This window comes from Pelophylax lessonae (genome assembly GCF_965119305.1).
Source record: "Pelophylax lessonae genome assembly, chromosome: 10".
Classification (NCBI taxonomy): domain Eukaryota; kingdom Metazoa; phylum Chordata; class Amphibia; order Anura; family Ranidae; genus Pelophylax; species Pelophylax lessonae.
In genome coordinates, this window is record NC_138777.1 from 99,984,372 (window position 1) to 100,005,357 (window position 20,986).

At 48.0% G+C, this 20,986-nt stretch overlaps 1 protein-coding gene across 1 annotated transcript in view; it reads right to left on the bottom strand.

Moving 5' to 3' along the window:
* CHD9 (chromodomain helicase DNA binding protein 9) overlaps positions 1-20,986 on the bottom strand; it is a 388,013-nt gene that overhangs the window by 167,296 nt on the left and 199,731 nt on the right. The window contains exon 3 of the mRNA XM_082270937.1: positions 13,211-13,551. Within this exon, the coding sequence (XP_082127063.1) occupies positions 13,211-13,551 (341 nt within the window). The remainder of the gene's footprint in view (positions 1-13,210; positions 13,552-20,986) is intronic.

The window sequence follows — 20,986 nt, forward strand, 5'->3', positions numbered from 1 at the left end:
GTTTCAGTTCTTAATTTCAATCCCTTTCAGAACAAACAGAATAAATGATGGGCCTTGGTGCTAGATGCAACCATGACTGCATAATATGTACAAAGATATATTCCAAAATGTGAAGACCCAACAGTGAATAGTTCACTTTTATATAGGCAAAAGTGAAAATAGAGCTTCACCGTGTTTGTACCACATGCATAAATTGTTAAATGAGGACAGGCAAATGTCTCACCAACTATGGTTCTCTGCTACCCTCTCTTTAAAAGATTATTCCGGAATGACACGTACACTGTTAATTTATGGTGTGCTTTCTAACTAGCTTAGTTACGTACAATTACCATAATTCCAAGCAGTAAGGTAAGACCCCACCATGGAAAATCTCAAAACTGAAAATCTGAGGGTTGGACCTGCAACTCACTCGGCACTGTTTGGCCTCTTTGAATATTCTCTTAAAAAGAAGAACTTGGACCTAAAAAAAGTCTGATTATTCACGGAGATCTCCTCCCCATCCTCATTCTTGCATAGATATGTCTAAGAAACATCTGTGGGGATTAGGTGACGGCACACTTCTTCTGGTGAAATCCCGGGGAATGTCAAATTGGAGACATTACTTCACGGTAGTGTCACCTCCTAAGACTTGGGGTACTCAGCATTACCTGGGATTTTATAGAAAGGACGGGGATGTCACCTACTACAGTAGGGAAGCCAGTGGAAAAGTTAATGTATTAAAGTGTATGCATAGCCAAAAACATTTTTTAGTTTTAGATGGGTTGGGAAAGGATTAGCACCCATCAGATTTTTACTGCTACTCGGGGCTCTGTGTGAGAGATTTAGGCCCCTTTCACACAAGCTGTTCATTTATCCGTTTTTCATCCATCTGTTGACGGATGAACAACGGACATCAATGCATCTCTATGGAAAAACAGACGTAAATGGATGATCATCTATTTACATCAGTTTACTTCCGCATCCGTCATCATCCGTTTTTTGAAACTGATCAAAGCTCTTCTTTTTTTTTTTTTTTTTCTTCCGTTAAAAAACAGATTGGATAAAAAATGAATGTAAACCGATAAATGGTCAGTTTTTCATCCATTTTTGCATTGGTAGTGGATGTAAAAAAAAAAAAAAAAAAAACTGATTTAAAACGGGTGACCACTGGTGTTTGCATGAGTGAAAGGGGCCTTCCTCTGACTTTAGCTGGCCATACATTATACAATTTTCTTATTCAGTTTAGTTTAGATTTACCTTACACTATGTAGTAGAGGGCCTGTTTGATTGCATACAAATTAAAAGCGTTTAGGTCTGACCTCATACTATATGGTTTTGGTAAATCTAAAGGAAAATTGTACAAGAAAATTGTATAATGTACAGCCAACTTTACTGTCTTACGGACAATGGTTTTACCAGACAGGAAATGAGAGAAAATCTTCAACAGGAACAAACACAAATTAAAATCGGATTGGATTCTAGCTTTCAACTACTTTAATAAACAAAAAGACTTACTTTTTTTTTTCTGTGTTCCCCTCACTCCTTGTCTGGTAAAACATTGTCAACAGGGCAGAAATTAAGAGAAACCTCTCTAACAAAGCCCAGATAGCAGTAAAAACCTGACAGAGGTTGTAAAGTTCCTGTGTTTGGGGACCCGCAACCGCTTGTCAAATAGAGAGACAGCAGCTGTGTCTGTGCAACCATATATCCCAATGGACTAAAATGGGCCGCCGGTATGGGGATGCACGCAGCCCCTGTGCATCCCTGTGGCGGTAAAAGACGACCTTGCACAGGGCATAGAGCAAATCTCCCCATGTAAACAAGGCCTAAAGAACTATAACAAGAAAAGCACTTGTTCCCTTCAATAAAATTGAAGCATCTGCATTTTATATAAAATATATTTTTTTGCCGGTTTCACTGGTCATTGCTAACTGTCACCCTACAACCTCCCTAAGCCTAAAAATGTGGGCATTTTGCACCACTGTATCTCCTCATCTCTCCTGTTTAGTAAATACAGAGTATGGCGCTGAAGCCCACTATTCAGGGGAAAGTAGAAAGTGGAAACTGTCAGCTTGTGCTTTGAATGATTGCAGCTGGAGAAAAGAGCTTTCAATCACAAAAACACAAGCAGACAATAGTACAAGCCAGGTACTACACTTGTCCGAGACAGTCTAATGTAGTACCTGGCTTGTGCTTTCCTCTGTTTCTATGAATAAAAGCCCTTTTCTCCCACTGCAATCATTCACAGTACAAGCTGACCATTTCTATTCTCTTCATTCCCCTGAATAGCAGGCTGTATCATGGGGTAGTGTAAATTAAGGAGGGGAGGAGAGGATAGCAGACAGCACAGCTGAGCTATGTTGCACCTGGAAGCTTAGGAAAAGGGTGTGGAGGGTGGGGACTGTGCAGGCTCTCTGTATACCGCCTGTCATGCCCCCATTCCTCCTCCGTTGTTAATTTTCTCCTGGGGATAGCTCTTCTTTTATCCTTGCAATGCCTGTGAGGGGGGCAATGCAAAGGTGGATTTTTTTTTCATTTTCCTAGAGTTGGGCTTTAATTAAAAAAAAAAAAATCTCTAATTTCTCTGATGTTCACTGACAGACACAGCTTGTCCTCTTCATGACTATAGGGTTATACTGTCCCCTACAGGAGTAAGACACTAGGCAGAGAAAAAAGCTTGAGCACGCATATGGGGCAGTCCACGGGGGTATACTTCCACTTCCAGCTATAGGTATTCAGTTTTGTAACAAGCAGTGTCGGAAGAAAAAAATCCAACTCCAAAGAGGGGCGGGTGCTGTGTCGTCAATGAACATCAGAGAAATTGAATTTTACGGTAAGTCAAAAATCCAATTTTCTCTTTCGTTCACTGACGGACACGGCTCTTCATGACCGTAGGGACGTCCCAAAGCAGTGTCAAACATGACGGTTGGAAACAGCAGAAAAACTTCCCCAAGGCTAAACATAGCCAACCAGGTAACTTAGAGCTTAACTATTAACTGGAGCTCACCTGAAAAAAAAAACCCTCAAAGAGGACAAGTCCTCTAAATAGCAGCCTGCAAAACTTTGCGGCCAAAAGAAGCATAAGAAGCATACACAGATGCCAACACATTCACTTTATAAAACTTTGAGGGCAGATGGGAGACACAAGTCGCAAATAGACCACCGAGCTTGGAGAGATGCGAACTGGGAGGGAGGGGGGCTTGGGGGTCTGACCAACCCAGGGAGGGGCCCACGTACACCCCAAAACCCTCCAGGGGTAGAGGGGGGACCGCTACTTACAACAAGAACAGGGTGGGCACTGCTCCAGACAGGACACCACTCCAGACAGGACACGGCTCCATCGTAATGTGGGTGCTGTCAGCCAGGAGGAAACGCTGTGACTTTGGCCGAAGCCAGTTCATATGCGCCCTTGCGAGACGTTTAACTCGCAGGCCGACATAGCGCGTAGCTGCGGTCTGCACGCTGGCTGGACTGGGGGGACCCTAAGGATCTAGATTATCCAGTGCCTCGCCCAGTCCATTACTTGATTGTAGATGCTCACAGGAACAAAATAATAAAATGAGGAAAAAAATCCATTAAAAAAGAAAAAATTGCCAGGACCAGAGATCCCAGCAAGAAACTAGGTCCTTACTCCTGACTAGGCAGGAAAAAACTGAATACCTATAGCAGGAAGTGGGAGTATACCCCCAGGGACTGCCCCATAAGCGTGCTCAAGCTTTTTTTCTCTGCCTAGTGTCCTACTCCTGTAGGGGGCAGTATAACCCTATGGTCGTGAATATGAAGAGCTGTGTCCGTCAATGAACAAAAGAAAAACACTGCTTTTCTTCACAGCCAGGATGGAGACAACATTATTTCCTATTTTGATGGAAAGTCATATTGCTGGCTCAATGGACAATGAATGCTGATTCACTCTCCAATATGTGAAGCAGGTGGCAAGGGAGGTTCTAAATACAGATTATTCTGGCAGTGCATTGGGACACAAGTGTGTTGAACACAACTACTAATCTTTTTGAGGGTAAAGCATGTCCCCTCTATAGGTACTTTGCCTATGTATTTAACTTTTCTTTAATAATTCTTACACGACAGCTGCTGTGAATTTTCTTTTTCTTAATTTGAAATGTTACACCCACCCTCAATCTGCCTCAATATGTGGAACACAAAAATAGCCATACACATGAGAGGACAGTCACCCATCTAGTCATTTTTGGTTGGATAGCAATCTCTTGTTTGTGTATGTCCTCTGAGCTGGTCAGCCTTCAGCTGTGGAGGAAGGGGGGAAAGAAGGTTGTGGGTTAACAATCAAAGAAAGTTAGCTTACTTTTTGCCTACTAATATTGCTTCTTCTAATAAGCTAGCATTGCCTTTCCACTTGCCATTCTGCCTCTTCCCCATTCCACTGCAATTACCCGTGAGCTAGTTCAAGTTTACAAGTTTAAAGACCTTTCCCTAAAAGAAGTTGAATTGTGCCTGTATGATGGACCACCCTCTAGCATCTATGGCCAGCTAAAATCTGCACTTGCATATGTAATTATATCATCCCCTGCTAAGTCTTTAAAAATTTATTCTGAAAAAAAGATCTCTAACTTCTGGCAATGTTCAACAGTAGGACTAGTTCTACTTTAAATGCAAGCATTGTAAATACATTAATTTGGCTTGGTATTAGTCACTGGAATCAACTGTACAACAGAGCTCAGGCTGGGAGAGACGGAGCTGATCGGTAGTGCTGCAGTGCTCGTGCCAACAAAAAATATGCTGACCGGAGGCGAGAGCAAAGTAACAGAGAGATGAGATTGTGTTGCTTCTCGTTTAGCGGATGGGATCGGATGAGAGCGGACAGGCGGTCCGTTCTCATCCGATTCCCCCATAGAGAAGAGTGGGGACCTGAAGGCTCTGTCTTCGCACACAGCATGGAGACAGAGCTGCCATCCACCTGCTCAGCGGGGGATCGGCGGGTCGATCCCCCACTGAGAAAAACGGAGTCAGCCGACGGAGCGGCAAGTGTGAAAGGGGTCTTACTGTCCAGTCAAAGGTTGTGGAAGGAACAAGACCTAAACAGGTCATTTAACTGCAGCAGAAAAAAAAAAACAATCTCTGGACCTGCCAAACAGGGCTGGGCTCCTAACTCAGTTTGGTAGCATAGCAGTAGGTAATAAGAACCCCAAAAGAGGGACGGGGGCGGCGACTGTCAGAGGACTCAGAGAAAGGAATTTTACAGGTAAGATTTTACAAAAATTCAGTTTTCTCTTACGTCCTCCGACAGTCGCCGCCTCCTCCAAGTCATCACTGTTGGGATGTCCCAAAGCAGTATAGACATGAGGGGTGGGAGACGCAACCGTAGAAAAGGCAACGCAGTACCCACATTAGAGAAAGGAACCTTACATGCACAGTAAAGGAACCTTCTGGGCAACAGAAAAAAACAATGCTCAACAGGAGCAACAGCCCAGGAAAGCAAATACCAACAGCCAGGGACCCAGAAAAAACAAGGGTCCATTATGGCACTGCCGCACTGAGAACCTTGCGGCCAAAGGAGGCATCAGCTGATGCCAGAACATCTACTTTGTAGAATTTGGAAAAAGTGTGCACCGACGACCAAGTTGCAGCCTTGCACACCTGGGCCACTGAGGCCCGATGCCAATAGGCCCAGGACGCACTCACAGATCTGGTAGAGTGCGCCTTAACAGGGAAGGGTAGAACCCGTTCCTTCAAGGCGTAAGCCTGTTCAATGATCTGTCTGATCCATTTGGCAATAGTCGCTGCGGATGCAGCCATGTCCTTCCGAGGTCCCTCAGGAAGGACAAAGAGGGAATCCGTTTTCCGAAAGGATTCCGTAGACGACAGGTAAACCCTGATCGCCCTGACAACATCCAAGGAGTGCAGAGTAACCTCCTTAGGATGCTTAGGCTTCGTACAAGCGAAGGCAGGACAATGTCCTCATTAATGTGGAACTCAGAGATCACCTTAGGAAGAAAGGAGGGATGCGGACGCAAAACCACCTTATCCCGATGAATCACCAAGTATGGAGAACGGCAAGATAACGCTGCCAGTTCCGACCCTGCGACCTGAAGTGATCGCCACCAAAAAGGCAACCTTCTTAGACAGCAGAGGCAACGATATAGCCTGAATGTTTTCAAAGGGAGCACGCTGTAACACGGACAGAACCAAGTTCAAGTCCCATGGAGGTAAAGGCTCCCTCCGGGGAGGGGCCAAATGTTGCACACCTTGAATGAAGGTGCGAACCAGAGAATGGGACGCCACAGGGCGTTGGAAAAGAATAGCCAGTGCGGACACCTGGCCCTTTATCGTGGCCAGCGCCAGGCCCTGGTCCACACCAGACTGGAGGAAGGCCAAAACTCTCAACACCGAGTACGAGCGAGGGGAGAACCCCCTGGACTCACACCAGGCGAAATAAGCCTTCCAGGTACGGTAATATATTTTACCAGAGGAGGTTTTTCTAGCCCTGACAAGGGTAGGAATGACCTCAGAGGAGAGACCCTTGTCCCTCAGGACCTGGGTCTCAACAGCCAGGCCGTTAAAGCCAGCGACTGTAAAGCAGGATGGAAGATTGGACCCTGAGACAGGAGATCTTCCCGCAGAGGCAATCGCCACGGAGGCGCCACTGCCAGGTGAACAACGTCGGCGTACCAGGACCGGCGTGGCCAGTCCTGAGCCACCAGAATCACCAGGTTCGGTTCCGAGGCTAACCTACGGAGGAACCTGGATAGCAACCGAATCAGAGGAAAGACATACATCAGACGATACTGATGCCAAGGGGCCACTAACGCATCCGAGGCGTCCGCCAGCGGATCACGCGTTCTTGCCACGAACCTTTCCACCTATTGGCTAAGCCGAGATGCGAACAGATCCACGTCCGGGGATCCCCACTTTGCACACAGCATTCGGAAGACCTCCGGGTGTAGGGACCATTCCCTCTGGTCCAGGGTCTGGCGGCTCAGATAGTCGGCCTGCCAATTTTCCACACCTGGAATGTGAACTGCTGAGATCGCCGGGACATGAGTCTTGGCCCAAGACAGAATGTCGGTCATCTCCCGGGCCGCCCGAGCACTCCTGGTGCCCCCTTGGTGGTTGATGTAAGCCACCGCGGTAGCATTGTCCGTCTGTACCCGGACAGGACGGCCCCAAAGACAGTCCGACCACTGGAAGAGTTTTATCGCTCGCAATTCCAGAACATTTATCGGGAGGGAGGACCCGTCCTCCGACCATGTACCCTGGGCAGACAGGTTGCCCAGGACCAGTGGCGTAGCGTGGGTTGTCAGCGCCCGGGGCAAGGCAAGTAATTTGCGCCCCCTAACCTGCAGACTTTTAGCACTCCCTGAGTCTCTTCCTATAATAGTACTGAGCAGCCTGATTCCTACACTGACCACTACACTAACCTACCTGATTCCTACACTAACCTATCTGATTCCTACACTGACCACTACACTAACCTACCCGATTCCTACACTGTCCACTACACTAACCTACCTGATTCCTACACTGTCCACTACACTAACCTACCTGATTCCTACACTGACCACTACACTAACCTACCTGATTCCTACACTGTCCACTACACTAACCTACCTGATTCCTACACTGACCACTACACTAACCTACCAGATTCCTATACTGGCAACTGCACTGACCTCTACACTGACTGACCTATCTGATATCTACACTGTCCACTACAATGACCACTGCACTGACCAACCTGTCCACTAGACTGATCTACCAGATTCCTACACTGTCCACTACACTGACCACTGCACTGACCTATCTGATTCCTAAACTGACCACAACAGGAACCTACCTGATTCCTAAACTGACCACTAAACTGACCTACCTGTCCATTACACTACACTGACCACTACACTACACTGTCCAGGCTGGTCAGTGTAGTGTAGTGGTCAGTGTAGTGTAGTGGTCAGTGTAGTGTAGTGGTCAGTGTAGTGAACAGTGTAGTGTAGTGGTGAGTGTAGTGTAGTGAACAGTGTAGTGTAGTGTAGTGTAGTGTAGTGGACAGTGTAGTAGTACACTACACTGTCCACTACACTACACTGTCCACTACACTACACTACCCACTACACTATACCACCCACTACACTACCCTACCCACTACACTATACTGTCCACTACACTACACTGTCCACTACACTACCCACTGCACTATACTGTCCACTACACTACACTGTCCACTGCACTACACTACCCACTAAACTACACTACACTACACTATCCACTACACTACACTGTCCACAACACTACACTGTCCACTACCCACTACACTATACTGTCCACTACACTACCCACTACACTACACTGTCCACTACACTACCCACTACACTATACTGTCCACTACACTACACTACACTGTCCACTACCCACCACACTACACTGTCCACTACACTACCCACTACACTACACTACACTGTCCACTACACTACACTGTCCACTACACTACCCACTGCACTATACTGTCCACTACACTACCCACTACACTACACTGTCCACTACACTACCCACTACACTACACTGTCCACTACACTACCCACTGCACTATACTGTCCACTACACTACACTACCCACTACACACTACACTGTCCACTACACTACCCACTACACTGTCCACTACACTACCCACTACACTACACTGTCCACTACACTACCCACTGCACTATACTGTCCACTACACTACACTACCCACTACAGTCCACTGCACTACACTACCCACTAAACTACACTACCCACTGCACTATACTGTCCACTACACTACACTACCCACTACACTGTCCACTACACTACATTGACCACTACACTACCTACTACACTACCCACTACACTACACTGTCCACTACACTACCCTGTCCACTACACTACCCACTACACTACACTACCCACTGCACTATACTGTCCACTGCACTACACTACCCACTACACTACCCAATACACTATACTACACTGTCAACTACACTACACTGTCCTACCTACAGTATTCCTATACTGATCACTACACAGCGTGACCCTAACTGCTCTGTCCTAATTCACCTTAACTCTGACCCTAACTCACTCTGTCTATCTATCTCTCTGGCTGCTGCCTCTGGCTCTGACACACTGCTAGACTGTAAAAGGACGTACCTGAGATCCAGCAGAGGAGGAGGAGAAGATTGTGTGCCACCCGGAGGAGAGGAGAGGAGAAGGAGAAGATGCTGGAGGCGGGACTCCCGTGCGTATGTGCCACCTGATCACGGACCGGCCAGCACCCCCCCCCCCCCACCGCACATGACCCTATTCGCCCAATAACAGGGCGCAAAGGAACATGGCTGTCTGGGGTCACTTAAAATAAAATTAAGAGAACAGGCAGGAGTGACACACAGGTGTGGGATTTCGCCCCCCTAAATTTTGCGCCTGGTGCGCCCCCCCTGCACCCCCCACGCTACGCCACTGCCCAGGACTCCACCCCAGCCCGACAGGCTGGCATCCGTGGTAATCACCGTCCACACCAACGGACGGAAGGACTTGCCTTCCACCACCGACGGGGACTGGAGCCACCACAGAAGAGCCAATCTGGTCGGACGACTCAATGAGACACTCAGATCCAGGGACTGAGACAGTCTGTCCCACCTGGCCAGGATCTCCGCCTGGAGAGCCCGCGTGTGAAACTGAGCAAAGGGTATCGCCTCGAAGGCCAACACCATCAACCCCAGGCCCCGCATACAGGTCCTGAGTGACGAGGACGGGTGGTCCCTGAGGGACCTGAGCTCATCCTGCAAGGTCTGGAGCTTGTCCTCCTGCAGAACACCTTTGCCTGAGCAGAGTCCAGAATCATTCCCATATAGGGAATAGGACGCACTTTGCCCTCCTTCCTGGGCACCGCGAACAGATTGGAATAAAATCCCCGAAACCTGTCCCGATGAGGCACCGAGACAATCACCCCCTGAGCAAGAAGGTCCTACACCGCTTGATGCAGGTCCTGCCGACGCCCAGGAGGCAAGCAAAGCTTTGAGGGAAAGAATCTGCCCGCCGGCCGGGAAAGGAATTCGATCTCGTATCCTGATCGAATGATTTCCTGAACCCACCTGTCCGATATCCGGAGCAGATAAGGTTGGAGGAAACTGCGCAAGCGTCCCCCCCACCCCTGAAACGGGTGAGGGTGCCCCTTCAGGCAGAGTCGGACTGACCCGCCGAGCCGGCATTGCCCGACTCCTGCTTGCCCGCCCAGGGCTTCTTCTGGATGCCCTGGGCCTTGAAGGGCTTGCCCTTGGATTGGTTCCGAAAGGTACGAAAGGACCCCAGAGTGGATTGAGACGCAGAACCCCGCTTGCCACGAAAGGACTTGTTCTTTGGGTTCAGGGGCAGCAAGGTGCTCTTGCCCCCCGTGACGCCTTTCACCAGGGTATCCAACGCCTCGCCAAAAAGGCGAGAACCAGCATATGGAAAATCAGCAACTGTTTTACGCGAGGACTGGTCAGCCGACCAGCTCTTCAGCCATATCAGTCGCCAGTTAAGTACCGAGACACTAGAGAGGCGTGCTACTAAAGGGGCCTCATTCAAGGCCGCATCACACAGATACATGATTCCCTGGTGGATTTGATCCACCATTTCCAGCCGGGCAGGCGGAACATCATCAGACACAAGGTTGCTCCTAAGCACCTTCGTCCAATCAGCCACCGCCTGAGCCACCAAAACGGACGCGAAAATGGGTCTGAGCAACGAGCCTGCCACCGTATAGGAATGGCGGGCCAGAGACTCCAACCGCCGGTCCGTGGGATCCCGGAAAACCGGGGTATCCTCAGAAGGAACCAAGGTAGCCTTGTTTAACATGGCCACAGTGTGATCTACCTGAGGAGGCACACACCATCGTGATTCCGTAGCCGGTGCAAAAGGATAAAGCAATTTGAACCGACTAGGTACCAGGAATGGACGTTTTAACGTGCGCCACATTGCATTAACAGGGTAATGAAACTCTTGCTGGGCAGGGAAAAACCTGCGCCGACTTGCGGGTCCTGTGCGACCCAAATGAGGACACAACGCCCGGAGGACAGGGCTCATCCTCCAAATGTAGTGTTTCCTTAACAGAAACAATTAATTCATCCATGGTCGCCCGCTCTTTAGGCGACCCCAGGGAAGAGGTATCAACCCCTTCCACCTCTGCCTCCCCCTCAGACCCCAGCAGGTCCAAGGATGAGCGAGACCCTGAAAAGGGCACGCTCGCAGCGGCAGCAGCCATATCACCATCTGAATCAGAGGAGAGAGACAACCTGGGCCTCTTTTTAGCAGCACGTTCAGCCATCAGCATTTCCATATTTGACACCAAGGTCGCCACCACAGCGGCCAAATCAGGTCTCAGAGGGGCTACAGGAGAACTGGGGACCCCCACCAGAGCTGGGGGGAATTTGCTGTCCTGAGAATCCATTGCTCAAGGTGACAAAAAACAACAGTGCAATAAAGTTAGTACTGTCCCTTTAAGATCGCTGCGGAGTGCGCAGCCCACCGCTTCAGCTACAGTGACAAAGACCCCCAAACAGGAGAAGAAAAAACTGAGCCAGAAATGACAATACAGAAAGATATTGAGAGCAATAACCCGCAGAGCCCCTTCAGAGTGTTGCCACCGAGTGTCCTGCTTCAGAGGAAAAGGAAGTGCTGCTAGAGTAGGCTGAACTTACAGGCTGCATGACTCAGGGAAAATGGCTGCCCCATAGGATTGCATGGAAGGCTCCGCCAAAATTGCCGCTGGACATGCGGTCGGAACGATCGTTCGGCTACCGCAAAATGGCGGCGGATGGCGCCAAAAACAGCATGTAGATTGCCCATAGAGAAGCCAAACATGCCTGCCCATACCTAAAATGGCGGACCGCGTGGTTTTACCCCGCTGCGGCCACTACACACACACAGTCTGCACCCCCAACAAGCACCGAAGTGACACAGGGAAGGGGACCCCCAAAAACATACCGCAGCGCATGCACAAGCGATCCCCGCAGGGACTGCATCAGGGAGTCACACAGGCACAGACATGGGGGACACACAGCAACACAGGACTGCCACCCCAGACAGAGGCCCCACACAGAAGTACTTACCTGTACCAGATGGCGTGGGGTGCCTCTATGAACGAAAAGCCGCTGTCCTCATCTGACAGGGACTGCCGTTAGCCAGGGACATGACACTGCAGCATCGCAGATGTGTCCTGTGAGGTAGCCACCTCACGGCTGCATCCCTGCTGCGAACAGGGATGGGTCGTTCATAGTGCCAGGACGAACCACGGCTGAACGCTCGATGGCGGGCTGGGGGTCCATCTGACCCTCTGCCCTGGAAAACCAGGGCGGTCAGTCCGAATCCCAGCACCGCAGGAATCCATCTTCTTCCGAAGAATCAACTAAAACTAAAGCTGACAAAATAAACAGCTAGTAAAGTAAGAGAAAACTGACATTTTCAAAAGAAAATCAAATAAAAAAGATTAGATAGGCTTAGACTGTAGCCCCAGCACAGGGAAGCCTAACTACTCCTGACGCTAGGCAGATTAAAACTGAGTTGGGAGTGGTCACTGCAGGGGGGTATTGACCAGATGGGACAGCCCCCATGGGTGTTTATATGCAAATGCCTTTGTTCTTTTGACTAAGTCTTTATGCCTAGCTACTCCTGTGGAGCGGAAGTCAATACCCAACAGTGATGACTTAGAGGAGGCGGCGACTGTCGGAGGACGTAAGAGAAAAGCTGTTTTATTCATAATCACAAAGGTTACAGTCAATTAAAAGGTACAACATGAGAAAGAGAGCAGCTCATCCACCATGTATTGAATTATGCACTTCTGATGGGTTCCCCAAAAGGCAGTTCAAGACTTATTGGGGTTTATTTACTAAAGCTAGAGAGAGCAAAATTAGTCACAATTCTGCATAGAAAACAATCAGCTTCAAGTTTTTTTGGCAAAACTATAATTGAACAAGCTTTAGTAAATAAACCCCATTGTATCAAAGTGTTGTCAGTGGAGTATAGTGGGAAATCAGTAACAATTTTCTAACCATGCAGTCTCCTTTTCAATCCAAGTTGGATTAAAAAATAGATTTTTTTTTTTTTTTTTTTAATTTTATGTATTACATATACAGTAAATAAAAAGGCTTTTGGATCTTTAAGGGCTTAACTCACAAATGTAATGCATTACAATTAAACGTTAAAAATGTTTAATGTGATAATCAACAACACCACAAATGCCACAACAGATAATAAACAAAGTGACTCCTACCCGATTTTCTTCTTTTCTTTCAGTTTGGAGGTTAGCCCAGCTTTGGTTTTCTTGCTCTCTTTTTCCTTAGGTTTGGACTTTGCTTTCCGCCCACGTTTCTCCTCCTTGCCCTCTGATGAGGAGACGCTGGGGAAGTTGTCAGGGCTCATGACCCGAGGAATGTTCCTCTCACCCCTCTCCTTGGCTTTGGCAATTGCTTCAGATATAATACGATTAGCCTTCTCCTGCTTGCTTTCCGAATCCAACTTTTTTTTAGGGCGCCTCTCGGACACCGATCTCACCTTGGAATTTGGCAGTTTGTGGTAGGTCCGAGAACCATCAAGCTTTTTAGAGGAGGGAGGCTAAAAAAAATATGTCAACATATTAGCAATTGATCTCATGTTGCCAGCCTAAATACAATCACATCTCTTTTGAAAGCAATATAAAATCACCTATAGCTTCACAAAATGCCCCATCATTCACAAACAGACAGCTTACATTTTCAATTAAAAGTCCAGTCAAAAATGGGATTTTTGGCTTACCGTAAAATCCATTGCTCTGATGTTCATTGACGGACACAGCTCTTCATCCTCATGACTGACTGTAGGGTCTTGCTGCCACCCTACAGGAGGACGACAGTAGGCACAGAAAAAAGCTTGAGCACGCCTATGGGGCAGTCCCTGGGAGCATACTCCCACTTTCTGCTATCAGTATTCAGTTATATAACAAGCCGTGTCCGAAGACAAAAAAAACAACCTTAAAGAGGGGTGGGTGCTGTGTCCATCAATGAACACCAGAGAAATGGATTTTACGGTAAGTCAAAAATCCCATTTTCTCTTTCGATAATTGACGGACACAGCTCTTCATCTTCATGACCATAGGGATGTCCCAAAGCAGTGTCAAACACGAGGGGTGGAAACAGGAGAAAACAAACTTCCCCAAGGCTGAACATTGCCAACCAGGTGACATGGAGCGCAACTGAGAACAACTGAAGCGCATCTGAAAAAAACACCCTCAAAGAGGACAAGTCCTCTAAACAGCAGCCTGCAAAACTTTGCGGCCAAAGGAAGCATCCGCAAATGCCAAGACATCCACTTTATAAAACTTTGTTAATGTGTGCACAGAGGACCAGGTCATCACCTTGCAAACTTGCACCACTGACGCCTGATGATGGAAGGCCCAGGAGGCACTAAGCGCCCAAATAGAGTGTGCCCTGACAGGGAAAGGAGGAACCTGACCCTTAATAGAATAAGCCTGAACCACAGTCTGTCTGATCCATGTGGAAATGGTCGCAGCAGAACAGCTAGCCCCTTACAAGGTCCATCAGTAAGGACAAAGTGAGTAGTGAGTCTGACTTCCAAAAACGACTCCCTAGCTGCCAGGTACACCCTGATTGCCTGAACCACATCCAGGGAATGCAAAAGCAACTTCCTTAGGATGCTTAGGCTTAGGACAAAGGGATGGCAACACAATGTCTTCATTCAAATGAAAATCGGAGACGACCTTTAGAAGGAACGATGAACATGGTCAAACCACCTTATCAGTGTGAACCACTACATAAGGTGAATGACAAGACAGCGCTGCCAGCTCAGACACCCTGCACGCAGAAATAATAGCCACCAAAAAGGCCACCTTCTGGGACAACGTAAGCAGGGGAATCTCCCGAATATATTCAAATGGAAGTTTCTGTAGAAACAGCGACAACAACATCAAATTGAGGTCCCACAGCAGCAATGGAGATTGCACTGGGGGGAGCCAAGTGTCTCACTCCTTGAAGAAAGGTACGCACCAAGAAGTCTGTGGCCAACGGACGTTGACAGAAAATTGCCAAGGTTGAGACCTGGCCCTTTACTCAAGGCCAAATGCTGCCCGAAGCCAAGATTCGAGTCACTAAAAAGGAGCGAGAGTGAACCCCAAGAGACTCTCACTATGCAATGTACGTCTTCCAAGTACAATGGTAAATCTTCCTGGAAGTAGATTTTTAAGCTTTTAAAAGAGTAGGAATCACCAATTAAGACAACCCTCTATCCTTCAGCACCTGGCTTTCAACAGCCAAGCCGTCAAAGCCAGCGACTGTAAAGCAGGATGGAAGAGAGGTCCTTGAGACAGCAGATCTTCCCTGAGAGAGAGTCTCCAAGGAGCGTCAGCGACCAGCCGTACCAGATCGACGCACCAAAACCGGCGAGGTCAATCTGGAGCCACTAGGATGACTGGAATCCCTTCTGCCTCGATTCTGCGCAGGAGTCTCGGGAGAAGCTTGAGAGGAGGAAAGGCGTATATCAGACAAAGCGTCTGTGGCATCGGCTAGAGGGTTCCAAGACCATGCCACAAACCTGTGTACTTTCCTGTTGAGACGAGAGGCCAACAGATCCACCTCGGGAGTCCCCCACCGCAGACACAACTGATTGAACACCACCAGATGAAGTGACCTTTCTCCTTGGTCTAACGCCTGTCGACTGAGATAGTCCGCCTGCCAATTTTCCCCTCCTGTAGCACTCCATGGTAGAGATGGCTGGAAAGAACCATTCTGCCCACCTTAGAATGTTGGCTACTTCCCGAGCCGCCAGAACACTTCTTGTGCCCCCTTAGGGCCGCGGCATTGTCTGATTGAATCAATACCAGACACCCCTGGAGACGATTTGTACAATGATCCAGACAAAGCCTGATTGTTCAGAGCTCCAGTACATTGATCGGTAGCCTGGACTCTCCCAGAGTCCAGATCCCTTTGAGCACAGTCCATGCCAAGTACGTCTCCCCAACCAGATAGGCTGACATCTATGGTGACAACTGTCCAGTACAGGGGAAGAAATAATTTTCTCTGAAGAAGTCCCAGAGAGCGAAGCCACCAAACCAGGTACCCCCCTCGTTCTCCTGCTCAACAGGAACAGATTGTCCAAAAACTGAGAATCCTTGTTCCCTTTTCACCAGAATCTCCTTCACCAGAGATCTCGTGTGGAACTGTGCAAACAGAACTGCCTCAAAAAGGTAGATACCATCAGACCCAGCACCCGCATGCAAGCCCGAAGAGAGGACTGTCAGCTGGACAGCAGAAGCCGAATCGCAACTTCTGAAGTTTTGGGAGAGGGAGAAACGCTCTGGCTGAGGCCGAGTCCAGAGTCAGGCCCAAATACTCCAGGCTCGTGGAAGGAACCAGAGCAGACTTCTGAAGATTCAGGATGCAACCAAACTCCCTCAGCGTTTATAGAATGATCTACAAGTTGGCCAACAGGGCAGTTGAAGACTTTGCACACAAAAGCAGATCGTCCATGTACCCAAGTATCGCGATCCACTGCTGACGCAGTAATGCTAAAACCGGGGCCAACACTTTTGTGAAGACCCAAGGAGCAGAGGCGAGACCAAAGGGTAATGCCACAAATTGATATTGCTCCTCACCCACGGCAAAGCGGAAGAAGCGCTGATGGGCGATACAAAAGGGGATGTTAAGGTAAGCATCCTTGATGTTGATGTATGCGAGAAAATCCCCCCGATGTAGTGACACCACCACCGTGCCAAAGGATTCTATTTGGAACTTCTGTACCCACACAAAGCAGTTTAGTGCCTTGAGGTCCAGAATTGGACGCACTTTTCCCTCTTTCCTGGGAACTGTAAACAGGTTTGAATAGAAACCTTGAAAACGTTCCGACATCGAAACCAGAACAATCACTCCTTAAAGTAACAAGTCTTGCACTACCCCATAGAGATCCTTTGAGCGATCTGAGGATAAGAGCAGGTAGGAGGGGGAAGAATCTTTCCGGCGGATATGATCAAAACTCGATCTTGTACCTGGATCAAACCACTTTGTGGACCCACTTGTCCTGAATCAGGAAGGTCCACGAATCCGTAAAACAGCGAAGACGTCCCCCCACCCCCGATACAGGTGAGGGCACCCCTTCATGCAGAGGAGTTCTTGTCTGCAGGCCTGGCAGACCCCGTTCTTGCTTTGCCCGACCAAGCCTTCTTGGAGGCCCTGAAGGATTTAGATCCCTTGTTTTGAGACCCTGAGGGAAGAAAAGGCTGCTTATGAGCAGAAAAGGAAGGTCCCAGTCTGCGACAGGACTCCTTACCCTTGGAAGCCTGAGGAAGAAGAGTATGGTTATGTGGAGTATGGATGATGAGGTCATCCAAGGCAATCACCCACGAATGGAAGATCAGACAAGGCCTTCTTAGAAGCCTGGTCCGCAGACCAGCACTTCAGCTAGATAATGCGCCGCAGGACTACTGCTGAGACAGACAGTCTAGAAAGCAGGATAGCGGAATCCAAAGAGGCATCACAGACGAACTGTAGTCCTTGGACCAACGGACCTGCCAGCTCCACAAAGGCAGGAGGGAGCGGTTTCTCCTCCAGGTCCCGGCGTAAAACTTTTTTGCATTCAGTCATAGCTTGGGACACCACCAGGGTGATGGTAAACACCGGCCTAAGTGCAGAGTAGACGCAGCCACAGTGACCATATGGCCGGTCAAGGCTTCCGACCTCCTATCAGCTGGATCAGAGAAGACTGGGGACTCTTCTACCGGATTTACAGTGGCTTTATTCAACCTGGAATTCTACTACAGAAGGTACCGCCCATGTTTTAAAGGAGGGATTCCTCATAAGAGTGCCGCATTGCAAAAAGCTTAGGGATTGCGTTTTGGGGACCCCCACTGTTTGAAGACAATATCGTCAAAGGAGGCAGGAAAGGGGAACTCCATGTGCAGCTAGAGGAACAGAGGAATCATCCTCACTATGTGAGCATGCAGAGTGCGTGGATACAGACCCCAAAGAGTAGCTAGCATCTACTGCAGTCAAATCAGACCCTGTATCTGATGGGACAGAGGAAGCAGGTTAAGGCGGGGAATGCTTTTTGTTAGCCCGTTCGCCCAGGACCAAATCCACTTTGGACACCAAGGACTCCTGGGCCACCGTCAGTGCAGCCAGTTGTGGGGCTCCAGAGGGCCAGACAGCCTCTGAGAGGGGATCAGGTGGTGAAACATGCTTCAGGGACTCCATGAATGGAGAGGGGAATCCGCACAACAAAGTGCAAAAACACTGCAAGGGACAACCCATCGCGCTGTCTGTACCACAAGGCCTAGCACAGCACTACCGCTATAATAGCAGCAAGAGGGAGACACAACCCCTCCAGGCACTCACCACCACCGGTCATCTCACAGCACCTACCTGCACACCATGCAGCGATCAGGAAGAGGAATTATCTCTATATCAGCAATAGAGGCTGCCGAATTACCGCCTATTTGAACTCCAAAAACATGGCTGCCACTATTTTCAATTGGAAACCATAGGAAAATGGCCACCGAGGCTACACAAACATGGCCGCCAATCTGTAGCAAACAAGGCTACAAGAAAAATGATGGCCACGCGGGTCCCAGGGCTGGAAAAAAACAATCCCAACAGGAAGGGGGGGCCTGGCAGGCGCCTCCACCAGGCCCATCCCCCTCGAGGAGCAATAGTTCGGTCACCTGCGGTGTGCTCCCCCCGCCCCCTATTTAACCACAGGCCACAATAGCCCTACTGAGAGGGATGGGAGCCCCGGGGTCTGACTATCCCAGGGACGGGCCCAAGTCCACCCTAAGAACCCTCCAGGGGTAGAGGGTGGACCACTACTTACCACACCAGGAACAGGGTGGGCACCGCTCTGGACAGGACACCGCTTCATCGTAATGTTGGTGCTGTCATCCAGGAGAAAACAGTGCGACTCAGGCCAAAGCCAGTTCGTATGCACCCTTGTGAGACGTTTAACTTGGAGGTCAGCCCCCGTCCAGTGGGGCTAGGTCCCGGCCGACCTAGCGTGGAGCTGAAGTCTGCATGCGCTCGCTGGCCGGGCTGGAGGGACCCTAAGGATCTAGATTATCCAGTTCTTCACCCAGTCCGGCAGTTGATAGTAGATTCTCACAGGAACAAAATATTTAAAGGAGGAAAATAACTCCATTTAAAAAGAAAAAATTACTAGGACCAGAGATCTTAGCAAGGAACTAGGTCCTTACTCCTGGCTAGGCAGAAAAAAACAGTATACCTATAGCAGGAAGTGGGAGTATACCCCCCGGGGACTGCCCCATAAGCGTGCTCAAGCTTTTTTTATCTGCCTTGTGTCCTTCTCCTGTAAGGGGCAACATAACCCTATGGTCATGAAGATTAGGAGTGGTATCCGTCGATGAATGGAAGAGAAACCTTTTTTTTAGGTTTTAGATAGTGTGGAGAAGCATCCTCCTGAAAGGGTTTACTTCCTTCTGAACCTTCAAACACTATCAAGAGGTTCTACAGCCACTGGGGATACTGTAGAATCCAAGAAAAAAAATAGCCAGCACACCAAGATGTAAAGATCTCAAATCTTTAATTCACAATGGTTTTGGTGTTCTAAATTTACTATTATCGCAACTAAGACCTCAGTAAAGATATGAGGTCTTTACCACTTGATGTACTGGACATTTTTGTTTCTTGGGCTTTTACTTCTATCCAGGGCTCTATTATAGAGAGTCGCTTTTTATCCTAAAAAAATGTAAAGAGTTTATGTTGGACACACAATTTAAAGAATGCGAATGAAGGCCTACATTACCAACACACTTGCATATTGGCTGGTACACAAAGGCCCATGTGAATAAAATGAGTGAGCTCTCCCAAAACTCAACTTTTTATCCATATTGACAATGTACTAAACTTATGACTAAATTAAGGTTCTCCACTACCCATATAACCACATCTTCTTTTAACAAGCACAAAAGACTCACCCACCCCCCATCAAGACACACACATTTGAATCTTTGTATTTACTTATATTTGCTACTTTTTTTTTTTCTAAAAATACATTTCCCAGTAGTTGTATACAGGATGGCAGTCATTAGCAAGTGAGTGAGCAGGTCTTATTTAGCTCTAAATTACTTTATACTGGATATGAGGCCACAATTCTGACAAAAAAATGAATGTCACTGAGAATGTAGCAGATCTTTCTTTTCCAAACAGCAGCCGTGGATATATAATAGCAGTGTACAGATTAGGGAATAAATCTGTATTACTGCACATTGTTGAACTGGGATAATCAGTAAATTAAGTTTCTCCACTCTCCTGAATAACGGAGTCAACGTTGAAAAGGAACCTTTAGATCAGGGGTGTCAAACTCAATTTCATTGAAGGACAAGGGAAGACCGGCAAGAAGCCCACACACTCCTGTAGCAGAGAATGCAAGTCTGAAAAGGAAGTTTGCACATCGCTGGTATCATCCACAAAAAACTATATTGCAGAACATTGGGTCTGCCATGGTGTTCGGCAGCTGCACAGAGAAGAGCAAGATCTGTAGGAGGAGTTCTGTCCTCCTCTCTGCTGTGGACTGCTTAGACAAGATGGGGGCGGAGATGAGGGAGGTGCAGCAGCTGCAGGAAAGGTGTGAGGACCACATAAAATGGCCTGGAGGGCAGCATTCGGCCTGCAGGCCTTGTGTTTGACACATGTACTTTAGATGGACATATTCTAGTAGAGTTTAGTTCAATATCCTAGCAGAGTTTAGTTCAATACCTTTTTATTTAAATAATGTTTGTTGGATGTGCTAATCATTAGTAGGGATAAATCGATGTTCGTTTTTGATTGCAGTGATGAGAAAATTCGAAAGAGTCAGATGGAAATTTTTGCTTTAATGCATGAATTTCTACTAACTCATTTATTCAATTTGTCCCAAAATCAAACATTAAACGCAAACAAAATTTTTAAGTATTTTCACACAATATTCGTTAGGCCGTACAAATTTACATACACATTTTCATTAAAAAAATATTCTAGCTAGCTTTAGTCTGGAAATTCCACCTTTGACAGAT